Source organism: Amblyraja radiata, chromosome 14 (genome assembly GCF_010909765.2).
Source record: "Amblyraja radiata isolate CabotCenter1 chromosome 14, sAmbRad1.1.pri, whole genome shotgun sequence".
Taxonomy (NCBI): Eukaryota; Metazoa; Chordata; class Chondrichthyes; order Rajiformes; family Rajidae; genus Amblyraja; species Amblyraja radiata.
The window spans coordinates 27,893,335-27,917,514 of NC_045969.1; the positions used below are offsets into that span (position 1 = coordinate 27,893,335).

The window sequence follows — 24,180 nt, forward strand, 5'->3', positions numbered from 1 at the left end:
CTACCCCTCCCTCCCCATCCCCCCCTCCCCCACTTCTCTCTCCCCATCCCCCTCTTCTCACCTCCCCTCCCCTCCCCTCCCCCCACCTGTGTGTTTGGGGGGTGGTTAATGTGAGTGTGATGCCGCAGCCCCCTCCCCCCCCGCAAACGCCGTTAGGGAAACAGACCCAACGGGTCTGCACTTGGTCTAGTATATTACTAAAAGTCTGTTCTTGACCGGTTTTGGCCATCTGTGCTGCGATTTCCGAGAGAACGCCGCCACCTACGGCCGTCATTTTTGGCCACCTCGCTCAGAGCGCCCCTCCGCCGCATGTGTGCCGAGGATTTTTCCCGTCGATGAAAAATAACAGAGATATTAAAGTTTTTACAAAATTCCCCATTCTCTCTGCTGCCCCTGTTGGAGGGAGGGGGAGGGACTATAACACCAGGAAGTGGTGTGCCTCAATCAGTCTCTGCAAGTGGTGTGCCTCAATCATAGCTCTGAATAACACTGAACAAATGTCTCCACAGCTGTGAGTACCCATAATGTGGTTTGAAAATGAAAATATGGTTAGTTTGAGGGGAAAAAAGCACTGTCTGCAAATGGTTGTTTGGGGGGTTTGGGTTGAAGTAAAAAGGAACCCTCTCTCTCTCTCTCCCCTCCTCTCTCTCCCCACCTCTCTCTCTCCCTATCCCTCTCTCTTTCTCTCTCTCTCTCCCCCCCTGTCTCTCTCCCTTTCTCTCTCTCTCTCCCCTCCTCTCTCCCCACCTCTCTCCCCATCGTCCCCCCCTCTCCCCATCCCCCCCCCTCTCCCCATCCCCCCCTCCCCATCACCCCCCTCTCCTCTCTCTCCTCCCCCCCCCTCTCCTCTTCCCCCTCTCCTCTCTCCCCCCCTCTCCTCTCTCCCCCCTCTCTTCTCTCCCCCCCTCTCCTCCCCCCCTCACCTCTCCCCCTCTCCCCCCATCACCCCCCTCTCCTCTCCCCTCTTCCCCCCCTCTCTCCCCTCCCCCCTCGCTCCCCTCTCCTCTCCCCCCCTCTCCTCTCCTCCCCCCCTCCCTCTCCCTCTCTCCTCTCCCTCTCCCCTCCCCCCTCTCTCCTCCCCCCCTCCCCCCCCCCCTCCCCCCCCCTCCCCCCCCCCCCCCTCTCCTCTCCCCCCCTCTCCTCTCCCCCCCCCCCTCTCCTCTCCCCCCCTCTCCTCCCCCCCCCATTCTCCTCTCCCCCCCTCTCTCCTCTCCCCCCTCTCCTCTCCCCCCCCTCTCCTCTCCCCCCCTCTCGTCTCCCCCCTCCCCCCTCTCTCTCTCTCCCCTCTTTTTCTCCCTCTCCTCCCCTCCATCCCCTCCCCCACCGTCCCTCCCCTAAACCCCACTCCCCTCCACACACTCTACCCCCTTCCTTCCACCCTCCCTCCCTGCTCCCCACCTCTCCCCCTCCCCTCACCTCACCCCCTCACAGCACACCCTCTCTCTCCCCCTTTCTCTCCCCCTCCCCCTCTCTCCTCCCCCCTCCCCCTCTCTCCTCCCCCCCTCCCCCTCTCTCCTCCCCCCCCTCTCTCTCTCTCTCTCCCCTCCTCCCCCACCCTCACTCCCTCCCCTAAACCCCCTCCCCTCCACACCCCCTACCCTCTTCCCTCCACCCTCCCTCCCCCTCCCTGCTCCCCACCTCTCCCCCTCACTCCCCTCTCAGCACCCCTCTCTCTCCCCCTCACTCTCACCCTCTCTCTCTCCTCCCCCACCTTTCCCCCCTCACCCACCCTCCCTCTTCTCCTCCTCTCCACCCCCCTATCCCTCTTTCCCCTCTCTCTGTGTCTCTGTCTCTCTCTGTGTCTCTGCCCCTTCTCTCTCTGCCCTCACTCTCTAACCCCCCATTCCCTCCCTCTCTAGATGTGACTGCAAGTTGGGGGCTATGCGTCAGTAGATAGGGTGGTTATGGGGTAAAAGGAGAAAATTAATAATAATATAATATCAAGTGGGGTAATTAGTGTGAGTGTGGGGGGCGGGGGGGGGGGGGATAGTTAGTGTGTGTGACGCTGCATGCCGCCTCCCCCCCCCCACAACCGCACGTTGGGGGAACAGACCCAACGGGTCTGCACTTGGTCTAGTTATATTATAAATCTAACAGGTCACCTCAAAATTATCTTGGTTCTGAAATCTTAATTGAGTGATGTCACTCAAATGACACTGAAATAGACTGAAGACCTCCAGGCCCAGGAAATTGATAACCGTGATAGAAGAAATGAAATTGAAAGATCAGATTTGCATCCATCAATGATTTCAAGGAGAAGGAAGGAACTGGAGATGCTGGTCCACACCGAAGATAGACACAAAATGCTGTAGTAACTCAGCGGGTCAGACAACATCTTAGGAGAATGATGAATGTATGATGTTTCTGGTTTGGACCCTTTGTCAGACTGATTGTGGTGGGGGAGGATGGTGTGGGCTGGACAAAGCCTAGCAAGTGAAAGGTGGATACAGGTGAGGGGGGGGGGGGTTGATTGCCTGATGGTTGGACAAGAGATGATGACAAAAGACTAGAGGTGAAAAACAATAAGTGTGATTAGGAGATAAGGGTAGAAGTGTGTGGATTGTCAAACCAGAGAAAGGGATATAGAGGAGACAATAGACAATAGACAATAGGTGCAGGAGTAGGCCATTCGGCCCTTCGAGCCAACATCGCCATTCAATGTGATCATGGTTGATCATCCCCAATCAGTACCCCGTTCCTGCCTTCTCCCCATATCCCCTGACTCTGCTATCCTTAAGAGCCCTATCTAGCTCTCTCTTGAAAGCATCCAGAGAACCTGCCTCCACCGCCCACTGCGGCAGAGAATTCCACAGACTCACAACTCTCTGTGAGAAAAAGTGTTTCCTCGTCTCGGTTCTAAATGGCTTACCCCTTATTCTTAAACTGTGGCCCCTGGTTCTGGACTCCCCAACATCGGGAACATGTTTCCTGCCTCTAGCGTGTCCAAACCCTTAACAATCTTATATGTTTCAATAAGATGCCCTCTCATCCTTCTAAACACCAGAGTGTACAAGCCCAGCCGCTCCATTCTCTCAGCATATGACAGTCCCGCCATCCCGTGAATTAACCTTGTAAACCTACGCTGCACTCCCTCAATAGCAAGAATGTCCTTCCTCAAATTAGGGGACCAAAACTGCACACAATACTCCAGGTGTCACTAGGGCCCTGTACAACTGCAGAAGGACCTCTTTCCTCCTATACTCAACTCCTCTTGTTATAAAGGCCAACATACCATTCGCTTTCTTCACTGCCTGCTGTACCTACATGCTTACTTTCATAGACGATGAACAATGACCCCCGGATCCCGTTGTACTTCCCCTTTTCCCAACTTGACGCCATTTAGATAGTAATCTGCCTTCCTGTTTTTGCTACCAAAGTGGATAACCTCCCATTTTACAGATACCTGTAAGAACAGGCAGGGCCTTAGATTAACCTTGTTAATAATAACCGTGGAACTATTTGAACTGATACCAAAGTGGATACCTCACATTTATCCACATTAAACTTCATCTGCCATGCATCTGCCCACTCCCCCAACCTTTCCAAGTCACCCTGCATTCTCATAGCATCCTCCTCACAGTTCACACTTCCACCCAGCTTTGTGTCATCTGCAAATTTGCTAATGTTACTTTGAATCCCTTCATCCAAATCATTCATGTATATTGTAAATAGCTGCGGTCCCAACACCGAGCCCTGCGGTACCCCACTAGTCACTGCCTGCCATTGTGAAAGGGACCCGTTAATCCCTACTCTTTGCTTCCTGTCTGCCAACCAATTTTCTATCCATGTCAGCACTCTACCCCCAATACCATGTGCCCTAATTTTGCCCACTAATCTCCTATGTGGGACCTTATCAAATGCTTTCTGAAAGTCCAGGTACACTACATCCACTGGCTCTCCCTTGTCCATTTTCCTAGTTACATCTTCAAAAAATTCCAGAAGATTAGTCAAGCATGATTTCCCCTTCGTAAATCCATGCTGACTCGGACCAACCCTGTTATTGCTATTCAAATGTGCGGCTCTTTCATCTTTTATAATTGACTCCAGCATCTTCCCCACCACCGATGTCAGGCTAACTGGTCTATAATTCCCTGTTTTCTCTCTCCCGCGATGGATGAGAGGGATGGGGGAAAGAGAATTCTACATTATGCTTCATGTAAGATGTGTCAGTCTATTAACATTCTCTTCTCATTAACCTTTGTTATTTTGTTGAAGAATTAATTCCAGTTTTTATGGTTTATTCTTGGGAAATCAGTGTTGGTTTTCCTTTTCAGCCCATGCATTTCTACATGGTGGTTAATTTTGCTGCTTAGTAATGGCTGTAAAGATTCTGCTCAGTGTATCCACCCTCCCTTTATGGAACAAGAATGCAATGGGTATTACTTTATAGTTATATGGAAGATTGTGACCTGAGGTATTATTTCCATCCTCAGTCATATTCTATTCAGGCTGCGTGATTTTTTCACAAAGGAGTGCTTCGCTTTTTTTTCATCTGAGCCAATTTTTACATTTCTTCTGTTTTAACTCTGGTGTTAACAGCAACCTGTGAATGAATGCGTGCACAAATTTGAGATGGTGTTTATTAAAGCCAGATCATCCTTTGAGTGGAAATCATTGGCCTGTTTCACACAGTAGAAATGAGGGACAATCATCTCACTTTATTCAGTCTGAGATTAAGCGATCCTATTTTTTTAAAAGCTGCATATCTAAAAATAGTGCGATTAATGAACCCACGGTTATTTGGTAAAATAATCAGAGGAACAGTACAGTCTTCCCACTGCTTTGAGAAATGGAGAAGAGACCTGCTGGTCAGTTTTCTGGTCAGTTTTCCAGTTAGTTCTGGAGAGGATGCCTGTCTGAGTGAGATTTAATTACACCTCAAATGCACTGCTATCAGAAGCAAAAGCTACCTTGCAAAAAAATCAAGCAAGCCTGTTGATTAGTTGTGTGCAATAATTTAGTTGTTGTGTTCATTGTGTTCTTGTGCTTGAGAATGATTCTGAAATTAAGTAAGTTTGGAGTAAAATACATTGGGTAGATGCACAGAGTCTCTTGCCCAGAGTAGGTGAATCGAGAACCATGGGACATAGGTTTAAGGTGAATCGAGAACCATGGGACATAGGTTTAAGGTGAATGAGAAAAGATTTAACAGGAATCTGAGGGGTAACTTTTTCACACAAAGGGTGGTTGATGTATGGAACAAGCTGCCAGAGGAGGTAGTTGAGGCAGGGACTACCCCAACATTAAAGAAACAGTTAGACAGGCACATGGATTGGACAGGTTTGTAGGGATATGGACCAAATGCTGGCAGGTTCGATTAGTGCAGCTAGGACATGTTGGCCAGTATGGCAAGTTGGGCCGAAGGGCCTGGTTCCACACTGTAACACTCCATGACACTAAAACTGACTACTGTATCTGTGTATTGCTCAGATTTTCTCAGCCTGTCTTTGATAAGATTCAAGAAAGATACAAGCTGAGAGAGCTATTAGATGAAAGGTGCTTTGTGGGCCCATTCATGAATATAGAATTTTCATGCTTTAAAAATTGAAACTATCATACCCAAGAGAATGGTTAAGTGATTAATACTATTTTTAGTTTCAATAACAAAGTGCTAGAAACCTGATAAAGCTGGAATCATTCAACAGATCAGGCAACATCCATATAGAGAGAGAAATGGTGTTAGCATTTCAGTTGAATGACTTTTCAACAATAACTCTTTTTTTACAGTTGGTACCTGACCTGCTGAGCATATTATTTCCATTCTGTTGGTTGTTTAGCTCAGCCGTAGCTTTCTTTCCTGAGTCAGAAGATCATTAGTTCCACTCTTGCTCTGGAGCTTGAATGGAGGCTTAAATGTAGTTTTACACATAACACGTTTTACATTGTTACAGATATCAATATTTGTGATGATAAATGGAGGCTAATGGATGTGGGGCTTGGCATGGATGACTTGAAGACTTCACTATTCATATTATCAGAACCAAACTAAATTACTATAAATCTGATCACTTTTCTGGCATTTGTGAATGAAAAATGGCTGTGCATCTGTACTGTATTATCATAGAAATTACCTTCAGAATTGTACATGCAATGCGTTGAAATTTTTCGGAGACATTATAAGCTGGTGTATAAATGTTAGCTCATGCACTTCATTAAATTGTGTTGCCTGAAGCACATTCTCTTCCAAGTAGAGGATCTTGTTTAATAGTGCTATGTCTTTGCGTATTCTTTCTCAACTGTTTAAAATTGGGGATTTTTATTGATATATTAAGGATTAAATCTTAGATGTGTTTAAGTCATAACATGTGTTTTTAACCATATCTAATTCAGTATGAAACTTATCTTTGCACAGAGGGACAGGAGTTAGTTCTGCCGTCACAGGGCCAAGCAATCCCAGTTCGATCCTGACCTTTGGTGCTGTCTAAGTGTACATTGCAGGCGCTTATTGTGACTGCGTGGGTTTTCCTATGTGCTTCAGTTACCTCCGACATCTGTGCATTTGTATTTGCTAGTTGGTAAATTTGTTCATAAGAAGCCTTGTGGGTCATTTCAGCAGGCAACCAATAGCCAACCAGATTACTGTAAGATTTAGAGTTGTGTATAAATTGCAGCTGAAATAACTGAAATAAGAGTTATTTCCCAAAAGATGTTGGTGAACCAATTAAACTTTAACATGATATTTTCATTGTCACTATTACTGGTACTATTCTTTTATTCCAGATTTATTAACTGAATTTAAGTTCTTCAGCTGTCACATGAGATTTCAATGTGTCTAGATTCCAGATTGTTAGTCCAAGCCTCTGGGATATCCTGTCTCATTTTACATCCATGTTTTTGTATCCTGTGCCAGAGTACTTTCTGATTAATTATTTTTTCACTAATATTGCATGGTCAAATTTTGTTAGACAGTTGACTTGAACAGTGGAATTATGCTTACTGCCATTTTGAAGTTTACTTGTTAGTTGACTTTTTTATTTATTTTTTTTAATATATTTTTATTTTTTTATTTTATTGGAAGTAAGTACAGTCATATGGCACCAAAGTGCCTAATATATATTTTCATAATACATTTTATGTACAACTTCTTTTTTTTTTGTTACATTGAAAAAAGATTAGAATAAGAAAAATAAGTTAGATAGTAAAGGATAGAAAGATGTGAAATATATAGTGTGTGAAGAAAGAAAACGAGTAAATGAAGAAAGTTGAGAGAGAAAATAGAGAAAAGAAAAGAAAAGAAAAAAGAAAAGGAGATCATTATTTATAATCTTGACCAACTGAAATTGTCCAGTCCTGAAACAGTTCTTTTACAATTGTGTTGCACCATATGATTCCAAAAAAACGACGAATGGAGACCAACTCGTTATGAATTGGTCTGATTTATCCATTAGGAGGAATCGCATTTCCTCAAGATGAGCTGTGTCCAACATACTTGCAATCCACATTTTAAGCGTTGGTATTGATGTACCCTTCCAAAATTTAAGTATTAATTTTTTTGCTATTATTAAACCATAGTTAAGGAATAGATTTTGAGATGTGTTCAATTTATTCCCATCTTCCATTACGCCAAATGTAATCATTTCAGTATTAGGTTCCATTCTTGTCTTGAATAATTTTGTAAATATTTCAAAAATATCATTCCAAAATCTATAAAGTTTTATGCAGGAAACTAAGGAGTGTGTTATAGTTGCCTTTTGGGCTAGACATTTATCACAAGTGGCGGATATATTTGGATAAAATTTGTTCAATCTTGTTTTTGAATAATATAATCTATGTACAATTTTAAATTGAATTAGATTATGTCTTACATTAATTGAACATTTGTGAATATATATCAAGTATTTTTCCCATTTAACCTTCGTAATTTTTATCATTAGTTCCCGTTCCCACTCCTCTCTAAGTACCTCTGTCGATGGTAGGTCTATATTTAGAATACTATTATATAAATATGATATTAATTTTTGTGAGTCAGCTTCAATATTCATTGCTTCTTCCAATAAGTCAGGAGTTACTTTTTGATATCCTTGTATATATTTTTTCATGAAATCGCAAATCTGAAGATATTTAAAATATTGGTTGTTTTTCAATTTAAATTTTAATTGTAATTGTTGGAATGATAGTAGGTTTCCCATTTCGTACATATCCCCGATCCTTCTAATTCCGAGACTTTCCCATTGGTTATATGTCTTATCAATAAGAGATGGTTTAAATAAAGGGTTATTCGCTATTGGCATTAACAGTGATAGATTTCTTAATTTTAAAGATAATTTTATTTGTTTCCAAATTCTTATTGTACCATATATAATTGGGTTCTTCTTATATATTGTGTTATTCAGTTTTTTTGGGGAGAAGAGGATCGTTCCTATATTACAAGGATGGCAATCCTCCTTCTCCATTTTTATCCATTCTGTCTGTTGGGTAGAACTATCCAACCAATAAATCATATTCTTAAGATGCACGGCCCAGTAATAATACATAAAATTCGGAAGTGAAAGTCCCCCGACCTCTTTTGGTTTACATAAGTGTTTTTTTGTGATTCTATGTGATCTATAGTCCCAAATATAATTAGTAATATTAGAGTCTAATTTAAAAAAATATATATTTTGGTATATATACCGGTATAGACTGAAATAGGTATAGTAATTGTGGTAGGAAGATCATTTTTATTGCATTTATTCTACCTAATAATGATAAGGGAAGTGTTTTCCAAAATTTAATCAGCGTATTGAGTTTATTTAATAAAGGTATGAAATTAGCGTTGAATAATGCTTTATATTTTCTAGTAATCTGAATACCCAAATATTTAAATTTTTCTGTTGCGATTTTAAAGGGGAACTTCAATAAGTGTGTAGGTTCTTGAGGTTTTAATGTCATGATTTCACTTTTATTCCAGTTTATTCTATATCCAAAAAAAGACCCAAATTCCTCTATTAAGTTTAATAAATTTGGTATGCTCGTTTGTGACTTTGTAATATATAAAAGTATATCGTCTGCATATAATGAGATTTTATTCTTTGAGTCCCTGGTATTATAGCCCTGAATATTCGGATGAATTCTTATACTTTCAGCCAGGGGTTCTATCATAAGGGCAAATAGCAGGGGTGATAGTGCACATCCCTGCCTATTACCCCTTGATAGTTGAAATTTTTGAGATAACATGTTATTAGTTAAAATTCTTGCCATCGGTTTATCATATAATAATTTTACCCATGTTATAAAATTCTCTCCCATATTAAATGTTTGTAGTACTTTATATAAGTATTGCCACTCTACCTGATCAAATGCTTTCTCTGCATCCAAAGAAATAATTGATATATCTTCTTCCTCTACTTTATGCGAGTACATTATATTAAACAGGCGTCTCAGATTATTAAATGAGTATCTTTTGGGTATAAACCCCGTTTGATCAGGGTTTATCAATTTACTAATATATTTGCTTAATCTTCTTGCTAAAATCTTTGCTAAAATTTTCTGATCTGTATTTAAAAGTGACATAGCTCTGTACGAGCCCGGATCTTCTAAATCTTTATCTTTTTTTGGAATAAGCGTAATAGTTGATTCTGTTAGTGTTTCAGGTAGTTTGTTTTCTTTAAAAGCATGGGAGTATAAATAACTAAGGGGTCGTTATCTCATGAATGTTTTAAATAAAATTCATTATTAAAACCATCTGGTCCCGGTGTCTTACCATTTTTCAGCGATTTTATTGTTTCACCTATTTCTTTGATTGTAATTTGAGCTCCTAGTTCCTCTTGTTCCAAAAGGTCCAGTATTGGAAGATTACAGTTATCTAGAAAAAAAATTATTTTACTATCTTCTATTTTAATTTTAGATGTATATAAGCTTTGGTAAAATTGGGCAAATCTATTATTAATATCTTTAGGTAGTATTAGTAATTCACCTTTCTCTGATTTAATTTTGGTTATAGTATTTTCCTTTTCTTGTTTTTTCAATTGGCGAGCTAAAAGCTTATGTGGTTTGTCACCAAACTAAAAATGTTCCTGTTTTGTAATTTGGAATAGTCTTATTACTATTGCCGATAAAATTCGATTAAGTTTAAATTTCAGTAATATTATCTAATTGTGTTTATCTGTCGTGGAATCTTTGGCATTATCCAACTCTAACTGTCTGATTTCTTGTTCTAACAACAATTGTTCTGTCTTATTCTTTTTATTTTGAAAACTTTGATATGAAATTATAATTCCTCTCATAAATGCCTTAAAAGTTTCCCATAATAAAGAAGGCAAAATACCTGGTATATCATTTGTATCGAAAAAAAGTTTCATTTGTTGTTTTAAATATTGATAGCCTTGCACGTCATTTAAAATATGTGTATTAAACCTCCAAAAAAATTTTTTTACCCGGCATTCCCTCAAATTTTACTGAAAATGTCAACGGAGAGTGATCTGAGATACTACTAATGTGGTATGTTGGGTTGTTTGTATATGGCATTAATTTCATATCCACTAAAAAATAATCAATTCTTGAATAAGTTTTATGTACCGAAGAGTAAAACGAGTATTCCCTTCCAACTGGATTAGCAGATCTCCATACATCTATTATATTAGTATTTTTTATATATGTATTTAAAAGTTCGCTAGTCTTAGATTTTAAATTACTCTTCTTTTGTTTTGCTGATTTATCTAGATATGAATCTAAAACACAGTTAAAGTCCCCCCCTATTATCACATTTTGGTAATTAAACTCTGATTGCATAAATTTCTCCCGAAACTATAATATACCTTCCCTCTTTATCTGATATAGTATTCTTTAATTTAAAAGGAATACCTTTTCTAATAAGAATAGCTGTACCCCTAGATTTAGAAGTAAATGAGGAGTAGTATGTTTGGCCTATCCAATTCGCCTTTAATCTCATTTGTGTTTGTTGTTTCATGTGTGTCTCCTGTAAAAACATTATGTCGCTTTTCAACGATTTTAGTTGGGCAAACATTTTACCCCTCTTAATTGGTTCGTTGGCACCCCTTATATTCCAACTACAAAATGTAATTCCTCCATTCTTTATTTGTCTATCGTCTTGCATTGTAAATCAAGGTAATATTCCTGAATCATATGGTGCAACCAAATATCTCAGAATTTTAGGAGTTGGGTGGTCATCCCAGTTTATTAGATTTATATTGCATCTCCTTCTTGTAAAGTGCCTTAGAAAAAGAAAGAAAGAATGTGATATTAAGATAGGTGGGGTTGTGGATAATGAAGTAGATTTTCAAAGTCTACAGAGAGATTTATGCCAGTTGGAAGAATGGGCTGAAAGATGGCAGATGGAGTTTAATGCTGATAAGTGTGAGGTGCTACATCTTGGCAGGACAAATCAAAATAGGACGTACATGGTAAATGGTAGGGAATTGAAGAATGCAGGTGAACAGAGGGATCTGGGAATAATTGTGCACAGTTCCCTGAAAGTGGAATCTCATGTAGATAGGGTGGTAAAGAAAGCTTTTGGTGTGCTGGCCTTTATAAATCAGAGCATTGAGTATAGAAGTTGGGATGTAATGTTAAAATTGTACAAGGCATTGGTGAAGCCAATTTTGGAGTATGGTGTACAATTTTGGTCGCCTAATTATAGGAAGGATGTCAACAAAATAGAGAGAGTACAGAGGAGATTTACTAGAATGTTGCCTGGGTTTCAGCAACTAAGTTACAGAGAAACGTTGAACAAGTTAGGGCTTTATTCTTTGGAGCGCAGAAGGTTAATGGGGGACTTGATAGAGGTCTTTAAAACGATGAGAGGGATAGACAGAGTTGACGTGGATAAGCTTTTCCCACTGAGAGTAGGGAAGATTCAAACAAGGGGACATGACTTGAGAATTAAGGGACAGAAGTTTAGGGGTAACATGAGGGGGAACTTCTTTACTCAGAGAGTGGTGGCTGTGTGGAATGAGCTTCCAGTGAAGGTGGTGGAGGCAGGTTCGTTTTTATCATTTAAAAATAAATTGGATAGTTATATGGACGGGAAAGGAATGGAGGGTTATGGTCTGAACGCAGGTGTATGGGACTAGGGGAGAATACGTGTTCGGCACGGACTAGAAGGGTCGAGATGGCCTGTTTCCGTGCTGTAATTGTTATATGGTTATATGGTTATATACAATTACTTTCAAAAAAATTAAACAGATAAAAATCTTGATTGTGCCTTGACTTTTATGGCAAACAGAAGTAATCAGCGAATTAACAAAATACCAGGCAGTTTTAGCACGTGTATGCTTCATAGTTGCGTAGGCGTTTTTTTTAATGTCTGGTGGGAAATCATTTACTGAAAGCTTGTCTGCAATTAAAATACCATGATTATGATATTTAACACCACAGTAGTGTGTGAGCCATACACCAGAGCTCAAAGAAATTAGATGTTCAGCTCTTTAATAACAATTGTATATACTTGAAATATTAACAAAGGTTTCACTGAAGTATATTTGAAGTGCGGTCATTTTTGCAATGTAGAGAAGTATAATATCCAATCTGGTCATACCAAGTTTCTATGCAAAGTGGTGAGATGAAAGAGTATATGATATATTTTTGGAGAAACTGGTTGTGTTTTATATTTGCCTGGAAAAAGCTTAATTCCTTCTTCGATAGAGAATGTTTTAAACTTCCATGTGAGTGAACAGATGGGGCTGTAGTTTAAAGTCACACTAGAAAGACATTACCTTTCAAGCCCAGTGCTGACGCTGGAGCTCAGATTTTGAGGGCACTAAACCGAAAGGATCACTTTTGTTGGATTGGAACGTCAGCATGAATTAGATGTTATAATATATATGGTGGTCCTAAATTCACAGCTGCCTGAATAAAAAATAAATGGTGCTCCCACTGCACTGAAGGTGATTATATATTCATAGGAAAGGTGAGAAATCAGGGTTCATTATCTATTTTTGTATTTGAAGGACAAGCCAGATTTTTTACAATTACATTCTAGGCCCACTAGCACACAGTTGATTATAACAATTTAGCTTTGAAATAAGGAAAGTAAAGTTACTTAAGAACTGACCAAAGATATAATTCGGAGAAACAAACTGATAGAAGGCCAAAGTGTTATCTCTCTGTAAACTACCTCGGAGATGTACATTCAATCCAAATAAAAGATTAGCAGACAGATGGTTTCAGAGGGGGAGCACCCTGGATTAGAAGGAATTTGGAATTAATAATGTACTTGTACTTGTATCATTGGACACCAAAGTGGGAAGATGTAATCAACCTTAATGATTGTTGTAAAGGTCTGGCCCACCCAAATAAAAATGTAGAGGACAGCGATTGAAAGGCAAGAGGAGACTATCAGAGAGGAAGGGGAAGAGGAGAGTGAGAGAGACTATTTCACTCAATAAATTGTCACTTTTCAATGAACCATTTATTATTTCTCAATACCTAGGATTATCTGTGACCTTTTTAAAAATTTAGATCCTCTGGATTTATTGTAAAGAAATTGGATTCATGGACATGGGATAATAAAAAGCTTTAGTTTTGGAGCTGTGATAAAATGGGTCACCTCTGTGTGGTATTGGTGATCAGATATCTCAGGAGACATGTGTTTAAACCTGAAAATCAAAAAAATTGCAGATTAAATATGAAAAAAAGCAATGCTGAAAACACTCAGCAGGTCAGGTCAGGAAGCATCTGTGGAAACAGAAAGAGTTAATGTTTGAGAGATTCCTTTGTCATACCAGGAAAGTGAGAACACAAGTTTTAAGTTGCAGAGAGGTTTTGGGGAAGGATGGAGAGGACTATAAGGGAATATTTCTAATAAGGTCAATGAAGAGAGAATAACTGAACCAAAATGATCACAGATAAATGATTTAAATTAGAAATATCCAGCTCTGTGATAAGCATGGAAAGTAAGTTAACAGAAATTGTAAAATTTGATATTGAATCAGAAAGGTTGCAATGTGCCCAGGTGGAAGATGAGATACTGTTTCGCAAGTTTATGTTGGACCTCATTATAACAGTGCAGAATATACAAACAAAATGGATCAGAATGAGTGGGATGTAAAATTAAAAGTGGCAGGCAACAGGAAGCTCAAGGGTTCTGACTTGATGTGAAAGGACTGTTTGGGCACCTGAATGGCAAGGAGGCAAGAGGTGAAAGATCTGAAAGGACAGGTGAAACAGTGATTCATTGTACTTCTGCCAATCTAGTGTTATGCATTTTGTGTACATTTGTTATGCATCTCCTGTACATTGGAGAAGTCAAATGCTAACTGGGTGATTGCTTTATGGTACACCTGCCATTCAATCTGCAAGGGAGACACAAAATGCTGGAGTAACTCAGCGGGACAGGCAGCATCTCTGGAAAGAAGGAATGGGTGACGTTTCGGGTCGAGACCCTTCTTCAATCCGCAAGGGTGGACCTGAGGTTTAAATCGGAACAGAAGGGTTTAAAGAAGAATTTTTGCAAACCATCTGACAACCAGCGCGGAGAAGAGGCGACAACCCCAGCTCAAATCCGCCTGTCCCGCCAGGTCACCAACAGCCCCGGACGGATTACACCAGCGGCCGCAGGCCCACAGCCAGCACCGAGAAGAAGCCCCAACCACTGCTCAAATCCGCCGGGCCACTGACAGCCGCGGACCGATGACACCAGTGGCCCCAGGCCCACAGCGAGCACGGAGAAGAAGCGCCAACTCCAGCCCAACCTCGCTCCAACTCCCGAGGAACCCGTTCCTCGACGGGCCGGGGACCACCAGCGAAAGCCGAGCACCAGCCTTCAACGGGGATACACACAAAGCGCCGCAGCAACTCAGCTGCCTCCTCCCGGCCCGACACCTCTGGCCGCCCCAGGACAGGGATGGAACACCCGGGAGGGGACGGGGACAGCCCAGCGGCTACCCAACAGCGCCTGCAGCGCCGGAGATCCGGGCCCGACCCCGATCACAGACGAGCACGATCTCGCTCACTCACCAAAGTATAAAGCAATAAAAACGACAAAATAATCTTAGCTTTTAACAAAGGAACAATAAATACAACTAATTCATTGTTTGAAAGCAGTATTTTCTTACCAAGACGAATCAAACCTGGAAAAAGCAGAAGGTATATATGTACACAGCTCCACTGCTTTCCAGCAAAGTTTATTCGTAGTGACCTTTGACCTGGGCATGCGCAGTCGGAATACCGAACTCGCTTATCACTTTGTCACTTACTCCACCCATCTACCCATCACACACCCTTGCCTGTATCCACCTATCACTTTTCCTACTTTTCCGTACCCCCACCTCTCTCTTCCAGCTTTCTCCCTCCTACTCCATCAGTCTGATAGATCACAGTTGTGTCTAGTTTACACACCATTTCACTCCGAGCTACCAATGCTGACACTGAAATTTTTTTGCAGTAGATGGGTTTGTGAACTGACATATTATTCTTCAAATGTAAAATATATTTTCATGCCCAACTCCTGCAGTTAGCCCATTTAATACAACCAGCAATCTAGTTAGAGGCTGCTGCACTTTGAAGCAATAGCCCCATCTTATGGACAAAAATACATTTCTATGATGGTCTGCAGGTTTTGACCTTAAGTAGTAAGAAACCATCAACTGATCATTTCGCTTTTTAAAATGATGATGAGATGGGTAATAGATAATTTGATGGGGATAAGATTCTCATACCTAACAAGAGCCAAGATATCTCTCAATCACGACCCATATGAATGTAAAGTTCTATGGAAAATTGCAGCTCCCTCCATAATTTATTTCTTAGGTGCTGTATGTTCAGAGATAGGGTTTGATGCCCAGTATGCAGTTATTGAACATATTGGGCAAAATGTGCCCATATTCTCTTTGGTTTAGGATAGATGAGATTTTTTATCAACATGATATTGTAGAACTGAAATAGCTGGCTTACGTTTGAAATTGGAGTTCTTTTGTTGTGTGGCGATGGAATGTGAACTTGTATCTCGGATGTAGATGCCAACTAATTGCTGAGCCTTGCCCATCTGATCTTCTTTTGGAACTACGGATTGATCATTGGATATTCCCACATGGATGAGCTGGATAAAAGTGAAAAAATGTCCATACGTTACAATGGCATAGGATCTGGGGAGGCACAGTGGTACAGTTAACGAAGTGCAGCTCTAGTGTGCTGTATTTGATCCTGACTTTGGGCATCATCTGAATGGAGTTTACCTGTTTACCCTGAGACTGCATAGATCACCTCCCAGTTGCTTTGGTTTCCTCCCACATCCCAAAGATAAACTGGTCAGTCGGTTATTTGGCCAGAGGAAATTTACTGTATGTAGGAGTGAATGGGGAGGCGGAGGGGGGGGGGGGGGGGGGGGGGGGTGTTAGTTGATGGGAAAGTAAGGAGAATAAAATAAATAGGATTTGTATAAAAATGGCTGCTTGACGACTGGCATGGACAATTTGGGCTGAAGGGTTTGTTCTATTCCGTATCTCTTTTTAAATCTGATTTTCAGCCCAAAACGTTGCCTATTTCCTTCGCTCCATAGATGCTGCCTCACCCGCTGAGTTTCTCCAGCAATTTTGTCTACCTATGATTTTCCAGCATCGGCAGTTCCTTCATAAACATTATATACTATTAGATCCCGAATGAAAATATTGTATTTATTTGTACTTTTTCATGACTTCAGATGTCTTAGAGCCAGTTTAGTATTTCTGAAGTGTAATATCCCTGTTGTAATTTAGGAAGTGGGGCAGCGAGGTTTCAGAATCATCATGACGATCCGCTTTAGTCTTAGCGATAAAGATTGCCCAGGTTACTGGAGCAAAGAAACAAACTGGTGAAGGAACTCAGCAGGTCAAGCTCCATCTACAAAGGCATCAGCATTGAATGGTTAACAAGACACTACATCAGGACTGAGTGTGGAAGGAAAATAGTCAGGATACTGGATTGGACTCCCATTCTTCTGCAGGATTCATTCTTATGCCCCTGTCCCACTTAGGAAACCTGAACGGAAACCTCTGGAGACTTTGCTCCCCACCCAAGGTTTCCGTGCGGTTCCCGGAGGTTGCAGGTAGTGGAAGCAGGTAAGGAGACTGACAAAAACCTCCAGGAACCACACGGAAACCTTGGGTGGGGTGCAAAGTCTCCAGAGGTTTCCGTTCAGGTTTCCTAAGTGGGACGGGCATTAAGGATCTGTTACCACCACCTGAAAAGCCAGATGTGCTCTTAGTTTTATATCTTGTCAGAAAGATGGCCACTATAAGCATGCAGGACTCAAGTGACAGACCAGAATTAATATTAAAGTTTACTGTCCAGTTGAGGGAAACCGGGATATTAGAGAACACAACCTTGGTACGGGTTTGAAGAGGTGGTAGTGAGTGCTTTAGATTGCTTCAATCAGCAATCAGGTTGAATGATTGTGAAGATGAAGGTGATATGCGAGGGAAAAGAACATTTACATACATTCAATTTTAAAAAGAGGCTTTATTTTGGAGAAGCAATTGAATCTTGTACTTCCCAAGCCAATCTTGTTACCAATGCACAAAGAGGCTCAGAGTAACATGGGACAAATGGAAAAGATAATGAGTTTAAATCAAGCCGACTCATAACATTGCCTGTGGTGACAAGAAGCAACAATTATAAAATTGAAAAGAGGAATCCCAGAAGCACTTTTTGTTTTAAAAGCCAGAATTTATTGAACAGATTGAAATTTACAAGCACTCAGATAATATTTCTAGAAACTATGCTTTCATCTTATGTTAAGAGATTAATGTTGTAAAACATATCCGACAATGTAGGACACATTAGCTCAATCTTTTTCTTAAAAATTGTTATGAATTGAAGCAAATTCAAAGAACCATATCATGAACAAAGCTTATGTTGTATTCTCTTTGAAAGAATACACTATGAAGTTTCTGCTCTTTTATTAAGTGTTAATCAGTTAATAATTATAACTTTATTTGAAACAAACAATATTTAATATATTAAAATACATAAGCAGCAGTTTACAAAGTGCAATTAAATATTATATCATGACAGGCATTGGCGAGGCCACATTTGAAATATTGTCAGCAATTTTGGGCCCATATCTGAGGAAGGATTTGTTTTAGTTTTGTTCAGAGATACAGCATGGAAACAGGCCCTTCAGCCCACCAGATCCACACTGACCAGGGATCCCCACACATTAACACCATCCTACCCGCTTGTGGACAATTTACAAATTTTACCAAACCAATTAGCCTACAAACTTGTACATCTTTGGAGTGTGCGAGGAAAATTGAGATCTCGGAGAAAAGCCACGCAGGTCACGTGGAGAATGTACAAACTCCGTACGGGCGCTCGTAGTCAAGATCGGGTCGTCATCCCGGGTATCTGGTGCAATACTACCACTGCACCACCAAGTTGCCCACAGATAAACTTGCTTTGGAGAGGGTCCAGAGGAGATTTACGAGAATGATCCTGGGGTGATTGGCTTAATGGATGAGGAGCATTTGAAGGCTCTGGACCTGTACTCTCTGGAGTGTAGAAGGATGAGGGGACATCTCAATCTCATGAGAGGGGACCAATTAATGGTGGGTGTGGAAAGGATATTTCCTGTAATGGGAGAGTCTAGAACCCTAGGGCACAGAATAGAGGTGAGGAGGAATTTATTTCGCCAGAGGGTGGTGAATCTGTGGAATTAAATGCCACAGACAGCTGTGGAGTATTTTTAAGCTGAAGGTTGGTTCGTGTTTGGTAAGGGCATCAAAGGTTACGGGGAGAAAGCAGGTGAATGGGGTTAAGGAAAAGGGATCAGCCATGACTGAAAGCGGAGTAGACTCGATGAGCTGAATAACCTAATTATGCTCCTATGTTTTATGGACATTAGGCTATAGAAGGTAAGATTCAATTCCCTGTTCCTTTTGCTCTTATATTCATTCACCTGCTGTGTGGTCCATCTGCTCTGTGAAGTTTTCTACTCATTTACTCCTTTAATCCTATTGGCTAGCTCATCTAGGTTTCCATGCAATGAAACCTTCCTTACAAGCCTATATGTGGGACCTTGTCAAAAACCTTGCTAAAGTCCATATAGTCAATGTCCACTGCCCTCGATCAGATTTGTGAGACATGATTTCCCATGCACAAAGCCATGCTGACCATCCCTAATCTGTTGGTGACTATCTAAATGTTGGTAGATATTGTCTCTAAGAATGCTCTCCAACAACTTTTCTAACATGGCATCAGGCTCCTCGGCCTCTGGTGTCCTTGATTGTCCTTTTTTCCCTTCTTAAATAATGGTATGACATTTGCCACTCTCAAATTTTCCGGAACTTCATCTATGGCTGAAAATAATGCAAATATCTCAACAAGTGCCCCCGCAATTTCCTCCTTAACTTCCCACAAGATCTAAGAATGTACTTGGTGGGACCCAGGGGATTTATCCATCTTAATGAGCTTTAAAACCACCAATACATGTTCTTTGGTAATTTGTATACGATCTAAGATATCCCAACATCTATGCTTCTATTTCCTAATTATAGCCCCAACATCTCTTGTCATCCAGTGTTGTTGTGACTTTCTAGTCTTGCCCTTCACTCTACCAGGAACATGCTGCCCCTGTACTTTTGCTATCACACTTTTTGAAAGCATTCCACTTGTCAGCCTTTCTATTACCTGCAAATGACCTCCACAAGTTCCCACCGAATGCCTGCAAAATTGGCCTTACTGCAATTTAGGACCTTAACTTTTAGGTCCTTAACTTGTGGGCCAGTCCAATCTTTCTCCACAACTACTTTAAAACAAATGGTTATGGGCCCAAAAGTGCTACTCCCAAACACTTGCAACCGTAAGAAATGCTACACTTGTCGTTTTACCTCCCCCCTCGACTCCATCCAAGGACCCAAACAGTCTTTCCATGTGAGGCAGAGGTTCACCTGCACCTCCTCCAACCTCATCTATTGCATCCGCTGTTCTAGGTGTCAAATGCTCTACATCGGTGAGACCAAGCGTAGGCTTGGCGATCGCTTCACCCAACACCTCCGCTTCTTCTTCTTCTTTCGTGTGGCGTGCACAGCCTAAGTGGTTGGACAACTTGTTCTATTTGATCTTCCGTTTGTGCACGTCGAGTTGATTGCATTAGTCGAAACAGGGCGGACCACGTGAAGGTTGCAATCTTCCATCCCAACACCTCCGCTCAGTTCGCATTAACCAACCTGAACTCCTGGTGGCTCAGCACTTCAACTCCCCCTCCCATTCCAAATCCGACCTTTCTGTCCTGGGCCTCCTTCATGGCCAGAGTGAGTCCCACTGCAAATTGGAGGAGCAGCACTTCATATTTTGCTTGGGTAGTTTACACCCCAGCGGTATGAACATTGACTTCTTCAATTTCAGGTAGTCCTTGCTTTCTCCCTCCTTCCCCTCCCCTTCCCAGCTCTCCCACAGCCCACTGTCTCCGCCTTCCTTTCTTCTTCCCACCCCCCCCGCACCCTCACATCAGTCGGAAGAAGGGTCTTGACCGAAACGTCACCTATTTCCTTCGCTCCATAGATGCTGCCTCACCCGCTGAGTTTCTCCAGCATTTTTGTCTACCCATTCACACGTTCTGTTATCCCACTTTCCTCACCCACTCCCTACACATGAGGGGCAATTTTACAGACAAGTTAACCTACAAAGCCAATGTGTCTTTGGGATGTGCGAGGAAACCTACACGCTTGCAGGGAGAATGTGCAAATTCAACACAGACAGTGCCCGAGGACAGGATCGAACACAGATCTCTGGCGTATGAGGCAGCAAGTCCACCAGCTGTGCCACTATATTTTATTTTCCAACACACAAAAATTATAGGTTGATAACTTTGGTTACTAAAAAAAAAGAAACTATCCATTTTCAGTCTTAAATCTCTAAGTGACGCAAAGCCCCCCTTTACAGCTACTGTATATTTTAATTCAGTTCAAGACTATGGGGCAGTACATTGGCCATAAAGTTGCTGCCTAAAATTGCCAGTCCCGGAATTGATCCTGAATATGGGTGCTGTCTGTATGGAGTTTGCTCCTTTTCCCTTTGATCACATGGGTTTTCTCCGGGTGCCCTTGTTTCCTTCCACATTCCAAAGGTGTGCAGGAACCTTTTTCAGACCCAACCCAAAACTTAATATTTTCCTTTTGTCCAGAGATTCTGTCTGACGTGTGGAGTTACTCCAGCTTTTTGTGTCTATCTTCAGTTTAAACCAGCATCTGCAGTTCCTTACTACACACACGATACTATACAATAGAACTTTATTAATCCCAGGAGGGAAAATGTGTGTCTGTGTACAGTTATATATTCATATATAATACACTGTTCTGTTTTCTCGTGTATAACAGTGTTTACAGAGGACTATGTTTACATATTCTGTTGTGCTGCTGCAAGTAAGGATTTCATTGTTCTGACTGGGACGTGAGAGAATAAAACACTCTTGACTTACGTCGCTAATGTGTGGGATAGAGCTAGTGTACGGGTGATCGGTGGTCGGCGTGGACTTAGTGGACCAAAGGGCCTGTTTCCACACTAAATCTTTAAATTAAACTAAAAACACTAAAACCAGAAGAAATCTAAAGAAGGGTCTCTACCCGAAACGTCACCCAATTTCTTCTATCCAGAGATGCTGGCTGCTGCATGGAGTTCCCCCGCCCAATTAAAGCATGGAATAGTCTTCACCCTACTATAGGTACCCAACCCAACGGAATTAAATTTAAGGTAGCTCTTTTTTCCCCCAAGAACCCTTTTTTGCTTAAGTCCAAGTCAAGAGACAAGAGAGCTTTAGTGTCATGTGTCAGGACAATGAAATTCTTGCTTGCTGCAGCACAACAGAATATGTAAACATAATAGAGAACTGGAGATAAAAGTTCAGTGTGTCTATATACCATAGATCATATATATATACATAATAAATAAACAGATAAAATGCAATAGGCTGTTATTTTTCAGAGGTTGGAGTTTGGTGGTGGTGGGTCCACTCCTGTTTAAATTCAATTTCGAATATTTTTGGAGGACCAGGAAACCAAGAAGCAAGAGTTACTCCAGGGAGTAGCTCCAGCGAGTGATTCTGCGTTGGTTTTCAGCAGTCGCGGCGAGGCGGCGACCGGACAGCAATGGCGGCCAGATCTCCCACAATGCAAAGGGAGGGAGAAAGTGGCCAACGCCGACCAGTTGCATGGGCAGTGTGCATGTGCAGGACGGCACATGCGCACAACCACGGCCGATGATGTGCTGGCCAAAGATCCTCGCTATAGGATCTTTGGTGCTGGCCCTGGTTGTGCGCATGTGGAGGGGGAAGCGTGTAGGCTGTGGCAATGCGCATGTGTAAGGTGGCCTGCCGTGCCGGCGGATGAGGAGAGAGCGGAGAGCGGAGACCCGGCGGCCCAGACACGGATCCGGGTGGCGGGCGGAGACGGAGAGTGACAGAGAGAGAGAGAGAGAGAGAGAGAGAGAGAGAGCGAGAGATATAGATGGGGCCCGCTCAGAATTAAACGATAGTTGTCCCGGGTTTCTTGGTTTCTTGGTCCTCCAAAATATTCCAAATGGAATTTAAACTGGAGGTGGTGGAGGGAGGTGCTTGTCAAGCCGGGTAAAATGGCACGGATTTTAGGTTTCCCGGCAGGACTGTAGGTTGCCATTGGCAACCGGGCAACCACTAATTTCGAGCCCTGATTTGTTTGAAATTAAGCAGATAGGATGTGTCTATACACTTCAGAATTCATTATGCTACTACCATCAGCAGTTGTATCATCAATGAAGATATGTGAGCCAGTACCTTCAGCAGCCATACATGCCCAGGCCATGACACCCCCACCACGTGCTTCACAGATGAGATGGTATGCTTTGGATCTTGGGCAGTTCCTTCTCTCCTCCATACTTTGCACGTGCTTTCGGTCTGATATAAGTTAATCTTCATCTAATCTGTCCACAAGACCTTTTTCCAAAACTGTGGTTGCTCTTTTAAGTACATCTTGGCAAACTGTAACCAGCCATCCTATCTTTGTGGCTAACAGGTGGTTTGCATCTTGTATTGTAGCCTCTGCATTTCTGTTCATGTAGTCTTCTGCAGACAGTGGTCAGTGACAAATCCACACTTGATTCCAGACAGAGGAATTCTCTCTATAATAAAGAAAAATCCCCGATCACCTGTCCGACGGATCAGAAACACTCTTCAGGAGTCAAGTATGACAGGTTAAGGGCCTGTCCCACGAGCATGCGACTCCATGCGGCAAGCGCGACCTAAAGGGCCTGTCCCACCTGCATGCGGCAAGCGCAACCTAACATGGTCACTTGAGCCATACGGCCTCGCGGGGCCAGTCCCACTTTGATCGCCGGAACCGTATGGAGTTGTGCGGAGCTAGTTCCGACATCGCACGGGGCATTGAAAAACTGACCGTGTTTAAAAATTCCGCGCGGCTACGGCCTGCCGGCCCGCAGCCACCTCGACGCCGTGTCACTCACTCGATTTCCGCGCGGCTCCCGCTTCTGGTTTGGTCGCATTTGCCGCATGCCGTACGGCTCAAGCGACCACGTAAGGTCGCGCTTGCCGCATGCAGGCGCATGCTGGTGGGACCGGCCCTTTAGGTCGCGCTTGCCGCATGCAGGTCGCATGCTCGTGGGACAGGCCCTTTACAGTTTGCCAAGAAGTACTTAAAAGAGCAACTGCAGTTCTGGAAAAAGGTCTTGTGGATAGATGAGACGAAGATAACATATCAGAATCAACCATGAACACCATTAACTTATTTCAATGGCAGAACGGGCAAAAGGGGCTGAATGACCTGCTCATATCTATTTCTTATGTTTTTACATTCTCATCTTCCTTTTCTCTGAAAGTGTGCTGTTCGAGCTGCGACTAAAGGCAGGGTATTGGTGCTGGAAGGACTGGAAAAAGCCGAACGCAATGTTTTACCCGTATTGAACAATCTTTTGGAAAACAGGGAGATGCAACTGGAAGATGGAAGGTTTCTTATGTCTGCTGAACGTTATGACAAACTACTGAAGGTAAATTGGGAATGGATTTATCTGAAAGAATGGAAATAACATGCTCTTGGTTTGGCCCACCTTTGAAGTTGCCCAAAACTCTGTTGCCAGATCAAAAATGAAAAGCTCGCCAAATAATATGAGGCTAAGCAGTAGTCCAATGTTTGCCAATCTACTATTTCAAGGTGTCATCAATCCCATCCTTCACCTCCTACTACATTATAAACTCACTAGACCAAAGTTCTATTACATTCCCTGTGTCTATTTCCTCTTTCTGTTAGGTTGTATCACTTTAATGTTAAAATTCGGTTGACT

The 24,180-nt window shown here is 42.1% G+C and overlaps 1 protein-coding gene and 1 long non-coding RNA gene across 2 annotated transcripts in view; one reads left to right on the forward strand and one right to left on the reverse strand.

Moving 5' to 3' along the window:
* Nucleotides 1–24,180, forward strand: part of vwa8 (von Willebrand factor A domain containing 8) — a 200,185-nt gene that overhangs the window by 32,352 nt on the left and 143,653 nt on the right. Inside the window, exon 5 of the mRNA XM_033032907.1 lies at nt 23,719–23,886. Within this exon, the coding sequence (XP_032888798.1) occupies nt 23,719–23,886 (168 nt within the window). The remainder of the gene's footprint in view (nt 1–23,718; nt 23,887–24,180) is intronic.
* On the reverse strand, nt 10,706–15,060 carry LOC116980557. The gene is made up of 3 exons (XR_004414004.1): nt 15,009–15,060; nt 14,532–14,533; nt 10,706–10,716 (listed from the first exon to the last, which is right to left on the reverse strand). It is a non-coding gene; the product is annotated as an uncharacterized LOC116980557 (long non-coding RNA).